Raw genomic sequence first — 12,047 nt, forward strand, 5'->3', positions numbered from 1 at the left:
GTCTCCCGTCCTGAACATGTAATATTATCAGTATCCCATCTTATTCTGTCTATGCACACGATGCACAGTACCGCATCTCCTGTCCTGAACATGTAATATTCTCAGTATCCCCTCTTATTCTGTCTATGTACACACTGCACAGCACCGTGTCTCCTGTCCTGAACATGTAATATTCTCAGTATCCCCTCTTATTCTGTCTATGCACACGCTGCACAGCACCGCGTCTCCCGTCCTGAACATGTAATATTATCAGTATCCCATCTTATTCTGTCTATGCACACGATGAACAGTACCGCATCTCCTGTCCTGAACATGTAATATTCTCAGTATCCCCTCTTATTCTGTCTATGTACACACTGCACAGCACCGCGTCTCCTGTCCTGAACATGTGATATTCTCAGTATCCCGTTATTTTGTCTATGCACACGATGCACAGCACCGTGTCTCCCGTCCTGAACATGTAATATTCTCAGTATCAACTCTCATTCCGTCTATGCACACACTACACCGCACCATGTCTCCTGTCCTGAACATGTAATATTCTCAGTATCCTGTTATTCTGTCTATGCACACACTGCACAGCACCGTGTCTCCTGTCCTGAACATGTAATATTCTCAGTATCCCGTTATTCTGTCTATGCACACGATGCACAGTACCGTATCTCCAGCCCTGAACATGTAATATTCTCAGTATCCCATCTTATTCCGTCTATGCACACGATGCACAGTACCGCATCTCCTGTCCTGAACATGTAATATTCTCAGTATCCCCTCTTATTCTGTCTAGGTACACACTGCACAGCACCGCGTCTCCTGTCCTGAACATGTGATATTCTCAGTATCCCGTTATTCTGTCTATGCACACGATGCACAGCACCGTGTCTCCCGTCCTGAACATGTAATATTCTCAGTATCAACTCTCATTCCGTCTATGCACACACTACACCGCACCATGTCTCCTGTCCTGAACATGTAATATTCTCAGTATCCCGTTATTCTGTCTATGCACACACTGCACAGCACCGTGTCTCCTGTCCTGAACATGTAATATTCTCAGTATCCCGTTATTCTGTCTATGCACACACTGCACAGCACCGTGTCTCCTGTCCTGAACATGTAATATTCTCAGTATCCCGTTATTCTGTCTATGCACACACTGCACAGCACCGTGTCTCCTGTCCTGAACATGTAATATTCTCAGTATCCCCTCTTATTCTGTCTATGTACACACTGCACAGCACTGTGTCTCCTGTCCTGAACATGTAATATTCTCAGTATCGGCTCTTATTCTGTCTATGTACACACTGCACAGCACTGTGTCTCCCGTCCTGAACATGTAATATTCTCAGTATCCCATCTTATTCTGTCTATGTACACACTGCACAGCACCGCGTCTCTTGTACTGAACATGTAACATTCTCAGTATCCCCTCTTATTCCGTCTATGCACACGATGCACAGCACCGCGTCTCCTGTCCTGAACATGTAATATTCTCAGTATCCCGTTATTCTGTCTATGTACACACTGCACAGCACCGTGTCTCCCGTCCTGAACATGTAATATTCTCAGTATCCCATCTTATTCTGTCTATGTACACGCTGCACAGCACCGTGTCTCCTGTCCTGAACATGTGATATTCTCAGTATCCCCTCTTATTCCGTCTATGCACACACTGCACAGCACCGTGTCTCCTGTCCTGAACATGTAATATTCTCAGTATCCCCTCTTATTCTGTCTATGCACACGCTGCACAGTACCGCGTCTCCTGTCCTGAACATGTAATATTCTCAGTATCCCGTTATTCTGTCTATGCACACAATGCACAGCACCGTATCTCCAGCCCTGAACATGTGATATTCTCAGTATCCCCTCTTATTCCGTCTATGCACACACTGCACAGCACCGTGTCTCCCGTCCTGAACATGTGATATTCTCAGTATCCCCTCTTATTTAGTCTATGCACACACTGCACAGCACCGTGTCTCCTGTCCTGAACATGTAATATTCTCAGTATCCCCTCTTATTCTGTCTATGCACACGCTGCACAGTACCGCGTCTCCTGTCCTGAACATTTAATATTCTCAGTATCCCTTTATTCTGTCTATGTACACACTGCACAGCACCGTATCTCCAGCCCTGAACATGTGATATTCTCAGTATCCCCTCTTATTCTGTCTATGCACACGCTGCACAGTACCGCGTCTCCTGTCCTGAACATTTAATATTCTCAGTATCCCTTTATTCTGTCTATGCACACGCTGCACATTACAGCTTCTATTGTCCTATGCGGGAGCCAGAATTCTCTTTTACAATAAGAGCCTAAGGAGCCATAGGCTTCTATTGTAAAAGTCACAAAAAAAAATGTATTCCGTTTAAAAACCTGTTTTTAAACAAACATTATCAAAATATCAAAAAAATTACTAAGTACCTACCTGGCTTTTGTTAACATGGTCATTAGGGTGTACAGGATTTTTGCTTCCAAGTTTTCCACCCATCATCTCAATGGCTCGGTTACTTATTACTTCATTTATATTCATATTGGTCTGTGTTCCAGAGCCGGTTTGCCAAACAGCTAGTGGAAAGTGATCATCCAGCTTACCAGCAGAAACCTTAAGTGGGTGTGGGGGGGGGGGGGGGGGGGGGGGGCGTAGAAGAGTTTAAAAAAAAAAAAAATTGTACTCATCTGACAGGTTATGAGGTTCTTTAAATCAAATTTTATATATACATATATATATATTAAAAAAAAGAGTTAGAAATGTAATTATAACTTTCACAACATCATTAAATAAAAATGTTTTTCCCCAAAACAATATGTGACAGATGCATAAATAGAGCTACATATTTTGTATTGTATCTATTATACACGGTCTTTTCTGATCTCTTCTGTTTTCCTATATAAATGGTATTTGCCATTGATAAGATGTTTGTTTCATATACCGTACTTATATATACGCATCCATCTCCAAATGGGTCCTATGTTTTCCATACAGCTTTTTGTTCCCCACACGTCGTGCGCTTTGTATTCACTTTATATACTGACCTCCAATATGGTTGTGGTACTCCTATTTAAACTAATGGTCCACATTACATGCTCATTATTTAGGTTCTGCCCTTCACATATATACGCTAGTGGCTTTTGAATTGTAAGTAGAGCAGAAATAACTCGCACATGCGCCTGAGCCCATTTGACTAATTTTTAAAATTTTGCAATTTTCAAACTTTGTATTTTTATGCCCTTAAATCACAGAGATATGTCACAAAAAATAGTTAATAAATAACATTTCCCACATGTCTACTTTACATCAGCACAATTTTGGAAACAAAATTTTTCTTTGTTAGGGAGTTATAAGGATTAAAAGCAATTTCTCATTTTTAAAACACCATTTTTTTTTTGGAACAACATCACATTTGAAGTCATTTTGAGGGGACTATATGATAGAAAATAACCAAGTGTGACACCATTCTAAAAACTGCACCCAAGGTGCTCAAAACCACATTCAAGAAGTTTATTAACCCTTTACGTGCTTCACAGGATCTGAAACAATGCAAACATTTTACTTTAGAACCATTTTTTTAAATTTTCACAAGTGTAAAAACAGAAATTTAACCATAAATTTTGTTGTGCAATTTCTCCTGAATATGCCGATACCACATATGTGGGGGTAAACCACTGTTTGGGCGTACCGCAGAGCTTGGGAGAGAAGGAGCGCCTTTTGACTTTTTCAATGCAGAATTGGCTGGAATTGAGATCGGACGCCATGTCGCGTTTGGAGCGCCCCTGATGTGCCTAAACAGTGGAAACCCCCCACAAGTGACCCCATTTTGGAAATTAGACCCCTTAAGGAACTTAACTAGATGTGTGGTGAGCACTTTAAACCCCCAGGTGCTTCACAGAAGTTTATAACGTAGAGCCGTGAAAATAAAAAAAATCGCATTTTTTCTACAAAAATGATCTTTTTGCCCCCAAATTTTTATTTTCACAAGGGTAACAGGAGAAATTAGACCACAAAAGTTATTGTGCAATTTCTCCTGAGTACGTCGATACCCCACATGTGGGGGTAAACCACTGTTTGGGCACACTGCAGAGCTTGGAAGAGAAGGAGTGCCTTTTACTCTTATTCTGTACATGCTCAGTAGTGACCAGTGCTGTGGAGTCGTAGATGAGATGAATCTATGCTGCACTTTATGTACATGCTCAGTAGTGAGGCAGTGCTGTGAGATCGTAGCGGAGATGAATCTGTGCAGCAATTAATGTACATGCTCAGTAGTGAGGCAACGCTGTGAGATCGTAGCGGAGATGATTCTGAGCAGCACTTTATGTACATGCTCAGTAGTGAGGCAGTGCTGTGAGATTGTAGCCGAGATGAATCTGTGCAGCACTGAATGTACATGCTCAGTAGTGACCAGTGCTGTGAGATCGTAGCAGGGATGAATCTATGCAGCACTTTATGTACATGCTCAGTAGTGAGGCAGTGCTGTGAGATTGTAGCTGAGATGAATTTGTGCAGCACTGAATGTACATGCTCAGTAGTGACCAGTGCTGTGAGATCGTAGCTGAAATGAATCTGTGCAGCACTTAATGTACATGCTCAGTAGTGACCAGTGCTGTGAGATCGTAGCTGAAATGAATCTGTGCAGCACTTAATGTACATGCTCAGTAGTGACCAGTGCTGTGAGATCGTAGCTGAAATGAATCTGTGCAGCACTTAATGTACATGCTCAGTAGTGACTAGTGCTGTGGAGTCGTAGATGAGATGAATCTGTGTTGCACTTTATGTACATGCTCAGTAGTGAGGCAGTGCTGTGAGATCGTAGCTGAGATGAATCTGTGCAGCACTTAATGTACATGCTCAGTAGTGAGGCAGTGCTGTGGAGTTGTGGATTCTGAGTCGGGAGTCATTGAAATTGAGGCGTTGGAGTCGGAGGTTTGACTTACCGACTTCACAGCCTTATTTTTGGTTTTCTTTTTCCCACAAAAAATTTAATTTAACACCAAAGTTTTTTTTTATTATTATTTTCACAAGGATAGCAGGAGAAAAGTAACCGCAAAGTTAGTTGTGCAATTTCTCCTGAACACAGATTACTACTTTTGTGGTCGAAAACTACTTTTGGGGCACAGTGCAAAGCTCAGAAGGGAAGAAACGCCATATTGCAGTTCAGATTTTGCTGTAATGGTTTGAGGGTGTCATGTCACATTGACAGAGCCCCTGAGGTGCCATAATAGCCAAAACCCCCATAATTTTACAAACTATACCCCCCAATGAATTCATCTAGGGCTGCAGTGAGCATGATGACACCACATGTGCCTCACAGAAATGTATACCATTGGGCAGTTAAGAAAAAACATTTTTACAGCTAAAATGTTTTAGCCCCAAATTTTAAATATTTATAAGGGCTAATAGGATAAAATGGACCTCACTGTTTGTTGTGCAATTTCTCCTGAGTACGCCAATACCCTACATGTAATTGAGAAACACTTTTGAGGCACAGTGCAAATAGTGAAACTCGTAAGGGACGAAGCGCTATTTGCCTCCTGGAGCGCAGATTTTCCTAGAATCGCTTGCAGACTCCATATACAGAGCCCCTAAGTGCTAGGAGAGCTGATTCCCCACCTCAAGTGACCCCATTTTGGAGATTATACCCCTGCCATACCATGTGGATGCCAAATATGGCTTGGGCACACTTTGGGGCTCAGAAGGGAGGGGGGATTTGGACTGTGGATCACATACTTCACCAAATTTCTTTTTTTGTGTGTGTGTGGGGGGGGCAGGGAAGAACCATAAAGCTTTTTCAGAGCCTTTGTACTACCCTTACCCTCTATATTTCCGTTAACATATGATGGACCTGAGCGGAGACTTGCATTTTTTGTGGATTGAGATGAAGCTTTTGTTGTTAACATTTTGAATAACATTTATCATGCGCTCTGCGCTGAACACTTACATCGGGGTTTACATTTAAATCTCTGAGTGACGTGATTCAGAAGAAACCCCCGAGGGATTCATTAACTATAATGAAGCAGCAGATTTACTCTGGACTCCATCTGGCCTCTGTCCAGTGGTGTCCTTTTCACAAGTGCACAAAACTGTGGACGACGGTGCTTTTATGCACGTCTAAAGACGGACACCGCTGGATCTTAGGTCAGACGGCGTCCACAGTGTCTCCATCTGCCTCATTATAGGGAATCTCCCGCCGGGGTTCCGTCAGAATCACGTATTTCAAAGATTTACACAAAAACCCCCACAGGATAAATGTCAGCCAAGCCTTACTGCAATGTTTGTGAGACAGAATGAAAAAAGAAAAAAAAAAACAGCGGAACGTTTTGCGGCCCGTGCTGACATTAAAAAAACGGACATGTCAGCATGTTTTGGCCATGGACTCACTGTCCGTGGAAACACACGGACGTGCACAGAACCATTCACTTGAATGGGCCTATGTGTGCACGTGTCTCTGGTACGTGTGAAAACGGTCACCACAAGTACTGGAGATGCGGACGTGTGAAAGAGGCCAAAATCTGGCATTGCTGTATTTGCATCGACCCGAAGAATAAAATCACCTAATCACTTATACCGCACAAGGAGCGGCAAAAAAACTAAATAAAAACAATTCTTCACATGCTGTTGAATTTTTCATTATGCCTCCCAAAGATCGCAGTAAGGCTCGGTGCACATTTAGCCTACGCTGCACGCTTGCACTGGGATTTCCGTGTAAATCTCTGAAATAAGTGATTTACACAGAACCCCCGGCAGAAGATTCCCTATAGTGAGGCAGATTGAGACACTGTGCACGCCAACTGACTTGTGATCCGGCGTAAGTGCTCAGCGTAGACCGGCGGATAAATGTGATTCCAAACATTTTGCTAAATATTCCCAATAAAAGATTCAACTCAATCCACAAAAAAAGCAAGTCCTCACTCAGGTCTGACATCTGTTAATGGAAATATAGGGGGCTTCCACGTTACTGGTAGCACAAAGGCTCTGGAAAAGTGAAATGGCTCCTCACCCGCCAAAAGAAATTCAGCAAATTCTCCACTCCCAAATACAAATGTCCCCCTCCCTTCTGAGCCCCACAGTGTGCCTAAACCATATATTGCGTCCACGTTTGGCATTTCTAAAGTAATGAGAGCCCGCTTAACTTACGGGTAAATGCCTCCAGAAGCATGGGTTGAGCATAACGTACTGGTGACTGCAATGTACTGGTCACTAGAGCATACTCGTCACTACAACGTCAGTTTGCAATTTTCACTCGGCAACATACATTGCTGTTTGTTTCTGGAAAATACCCATGGAGTCAAAATCGTCACTACACCTGTAGATAAATTCCCCAAGGAGTATAATTTCCCAAATGGGGTCACTTGAGGGGGATTCTGCACTTCTAGCAATTAGGAGCTCTGTATATGGAGTCTGCAAACTGTTCTAGGAAAATCGGTGCTCGGGGAGGCAAATAGCGCTACGTTCCTCCCGAGTCTCTCCATATGGCTAAGGGTACCGTCACACTAAGCGACGCTGCAGCGATAGCGACAGCAATGCCGATCGCTGCAGCGTCGCTGTGTGGTCGCTGGAGAGCTGTCACACAGACCGCTCTCCAGCGACCAGCGATGCCGAGGTCCCCGGGTAACCAGGGTAAACATCGGGTTGCTAAGCGCAGGGCCGCGCTTAGTAACCCGATGTTTACCCTGGTTACCAGCGTAAAAGTTAAAAAAACAAACAGTACATGCTCACCTGCGCGTCCCCCAGCCTCTGCATCCTGACGCTGACTGAGCTCCGGCCCTAACAGCACAGCGGTGACGTCACCGCTGTTGCTTTCACTTTCAGTTTAGGGCCGGCGCTTTAGTGTCAGGAAGCAGACGCTGGGGGACGCGCAGGTGAGTATGTACTGTTTGTTTTTTTAACTTTTACGCTGGTAACCAGGGTAAACATCGGGTTACTAAGCGCGGCCCTGCGCTTAGTAACCCGATGTTTACCCTGGTTACCAGTGTAAAATATCGCTGGTATCGTCGCTTTTGCTGTCAAACACGGCGATACACGGCGACCTAGCGACCAAATAATGTGCAGACCTTCTAGCAGCGACCAGCAATTTCACAGCGGGATCCAGATCGCTGCTGCGTGTCAAATACAGCGATATCGCCATCCAGGTCGCTGCAACGTCACGGATTGCTGGCGATATCGCCTAGTGTGACGGTACCTTAAGTAGTACAGTACAGCCACATATGGGGTATTGCCAAGTTCAGTAGAAATAGTGGGACACATTTTGGTGCCAGTTTTACCCACTTCTTGTGTGAAAATGTAATATTTGGCTAAATCTAAATTTTGGTGGTAAAAATGTAGTTACACTGCTCAAAAAAATTAAGGGAACACTTAAACAACAGAATATAACTCCAAGTAAATCAAACGTCTGTGAAATCAAACTGTCCACTTAGGAAGTAACACTGTTTGACAATCAATTTCACATGCTGTTGTGCAAATGGAATAGACAACAGATGGAAATTATTGGCAATTATCAAGACACACTCAATAAAGGAGTGGACCACAGACCACATCTCAGTACCAATGCTTTCTGGCTGATGTTTGGTCACTTTTGAATGTTGGTTGTGCTTTCACACTCGTGATAGCATGAGACAGACTCTACAACCCACACAAGTGGTTCAGGTAGTGCAGCTCATCCAGGATTGCACATCTATGTGAGCTGTGGCAAGAAGTTTTGCTGTGTCTGTCAGCGTAGTGTCCAGAGGCTGGAGGCACTACCAGGAGACAGGCCACTACACCAGGAAACGTGGAGGGGGCCGTAGGAGGGCAACAAGCCAGCAGCAGGACCGCTACCTCCGCCTTTGTGCAAGGAGGAACAGGAGGAGCACTGCAAAATGACCTCCAACAGGCCACAAACGTTCATGTGTCTGCACAATTGTTAGAAACCGACTCCATGAGGATGGTCTGAGGGCCCGAAGTCCACAGATAGGGGTTGTGCTCACAGCCCAACACCATGCAGGACGCTTGGCATTTGCCACAGAACACCAGGATTGGCAAATTTGCCACTGGCGCCATGTGCTCTTCACAGATGAAAGCATGTTCACACTGAGCACATGTAACAGACGTGAGAGTCTGGAGACGCCGTGGAGAGCGATCTGCTGCCTGCAACATCCTTCAGCATGACCGGTTTGGCAGTGGGTCAGCCCTCCATGTGCTCGCCAGAGGTAGCCTGACTGCCATTAGGTACCAAGATGAGATCCTCAAACCCCTTTTGAGACCATATGCTGGTGCGGTTGGCCCTGGGTTTCTCCTAATGCAGGGCAATGCCAGACCTCATGTGGCTGGAGTGTGTCAGCAGTTCCTGCAAGATAAAGGCACTAAAGCCATGGACTGGCCCGCCCATTCCCCAGACCTGAATCCGATTGAGCACATCTGGGACATCATGTCTCGTTCCATCCACCAACGTCACGTTGCACCACAGACTGTCCAGGAGTTGGCGGATGCTTTAGTCCAGGTCTGGGAGGAGATCCCTCAGGAGACCATCCACCACCTCATCAGGAGCATGCCCAGGCATTGTACAGTAGGGAGGTCATACAGACTCGTAGAGGCCACACACAATACTGAGCATCTTTTCCTTGTCATGAGGCATTTCCACAGAAATTGGATCAGCCTGTAATTTGATTTTCCACTTTGATTTTGAGTATCATTCCAAATCCAGACCTTCATGGGATATTCATTTTGATTTACATTGATAATTGTTATGTTTTATTGTTCTGAACACATTCCCCTATGCAATGAATAAAAATTTGCAACTGGAATATTTCATTCAGAGATATCTAGGATGTGGTATTTTAGTGTTCCCTTTATTTATTTGAGCAGTGTATTTGGTCTTCACTGTCCAATGGTACAAAATTATGTGGCACACCTATGGTGTCAATATGATCACTGCACCCCTAGATGAATTCATTGACATGTGTAGTGTAAAATGGGGTCACTTATGGGGAGTTCTGCTGTTCTGGCACCTCATGGTCTCTCCCAGTGGGTCATTGCACCTGCAAACCATAACAGCAAAATATGGCACTCCTCGCCTTCTGAGCTTTGCACAGTGTTTGAAAAATATTTCCCAATTACATGTAGGGTATTGGCACACTCAGGTAAAAATTGACATCAGTTTGTTGTAAAAAAAAAATAAAAAAAATAAATAAATAAATTCCTATTAGCCATTAGAAAAATTAAAAACCCGGGGCTAAAAAACATTTTAGTGGTATAAAATTCTGTGAGGCATATGTGGTGTCAATATGATCACTGCACCCCTAGATGAATTCAATGAGGAATGTAGTTTGTAAAAAGAGTTTACATATAGGATGTTTCTGTTATTCTGGCACCTCAGGGGCTCTGCCAATGTGACATGGCACCCTCAAACCATTACAGCAAAATCTGAACTCCAAATGGTGCCTTCTGAGCTTTGCACTGTGCCCCAAAAGTAGTATTCCCCTACATATGAGGTAGCGGCGTACTCAAGAGAAATTGCACAACAACTTTTGGAGTCCAATTTCTCCTGTTACCCTTGGGAAAATAAAAAATTGGGGGTGATAAAATTATTTTTGTGGAAAAAATATTTTTTTTTAATTTTCACGGCTCTATACTATAAACTTTTGTGAAGCACTTGAGGGTTGTAAGTGCTCACCACACATCTAGATAAGTTCCTTGGGGGGTCTAGTTTTCAAAATGGGGTCACATATGGGGATTTCCTCTGTTTAGGCAGATCAGGGGCTCTCCAAACGTGACATGGCATCCAATCTCAATTCCAGCCAATTGTGCGTTGAAAACAAAAATCAAACGGCGCTCCTTCCCTTCTGAGCTCTGCCATTGGTTTACCCCCACATATGGGGTATCCGCTTACTCCAAACAAATTGCACAACAAATTTTGGGGTCCAATTTCTCCTGTTATTCTTGGGAAAATAAAAAAATTTGGACCTGAAGTACCGTATTTTCCGGCGTATAAGACGACTTTTTAACCCCTAAAAATTGTCCCAAAAGTCGGGGGTTGTCTTATACGCCAGGTACGGCATGTGCACGGAGCGATCCTGGATGTTCCCAGGGTCTGAAGGAGAGGAAACTCTCCTTCAGGCCCTGGGATCCATATTCATGTAAAAAATAAAGAATAAAAATAAAAAATATGGATATACTCACCCCTCCGAGAAGCCTGGCTGTCACCGCTGCAAGCGTCTGCCTCCGTTCCTAAGAATTGCAGAGCGTGAAGGACCTTCGATGACGTCACGGTCAGGTGACCGGTCACATGAGCGGTCACGGACCAATCACAGGACTGCGACGTCATCGAGGGTCTTTCATGCTCTGCAATTCTTAGGAACGGAGGCAGACGCTTGCAGCAGTGACAGCCAGGCTTCTCGGAGGGGTGAGTATATACATATTTTTTATTTTTATTCTTTATTTTTAACATGAATATGGATCCCAGGGCCTGAAGGAGAGTTTCCTCTCCTCCAGACCCTGGGAACCACACGCCGTATAAGATGACTGGGCGTATAAGATGACCCCCGTCTTATACAGCGGGTATATCCCAAATTCCATATTTTATATGGAAAAGTTGGGGGTCGTCTTATACGCCCAGTCGTCTTAAACACCAGAAAATACAGTAAATTTTTTGTGAAAAAAAGTTAAATATTCATTTTTTTAAAACGCACCTGAAGGGTTAATACATTTCTTGAATGTGGTTTTGCACCTTGAGGGGTGCAGTTTTTAGAATGGTGTCACTTTTGGGTATCTTCTATTATGTAGACCCCTCAAAATGACTTCCAATGTGATGTGGTCCTCCCCCAAAAAAAAAATAGGTGCAAAAATGAGAAATTGCGGTTAAACTTTTTAACCCTTAGGCTATATGCACATGTTGCGGATTAGGCTTAGGAATTTCTGGTGCGGATTCTGCATCTCTTGGCAGAAAACGCAGGTGCAGATTTGTCACATTTTTTGTGCGGATTTTGTGCGTTTTTGTTGCGGATTTTTTTGTGGAATTACTGCGTTTTTTACCCCTGCGGATTTCTATAATGGAATGGGTACAAAAACACT

The 12,047-nt window shown here is 43.8% G+C and overlaps 1 protein-coding gene across 1 annotated transcript in view; it reads right to left on the minus strand.

The window, feature by feature from the left end:
• FH (fumarate hydratase) overlaps positions 1–12,047 on the minus strand; it is a 132,627-nt gene that overhangs the window by 63,990 nt on the left and 56,590 nt on the right. Inside the window, exon 4 of the mRNA XM_077289095.1 lies at positions 2,433–2,609. Within this exon, the coding sequence (XP_077145210.1) occupies positions 2,433–2,609 (177 nt within the window). The remainder of the gene's footprint in view (positions 1–2,432; positions 2,610–12,047) is intronic.

Source organism: Ranitomeya variabilis, chromosome 2 (assembly GCF_051348905.1).
Source record: "Ranitomeya variabilis isolate aRanVar5 chromosome 2, aRanVar5.hap1, whole genome shotgun sequence".
Classification (NCBI taxonomy): domain Eukaryota; kingdom Metazoa; phylum Chordata; class Amphibia; order Anura; family Dendrobatidae; genus Ranitomeya; species Ranitomeya variabilis.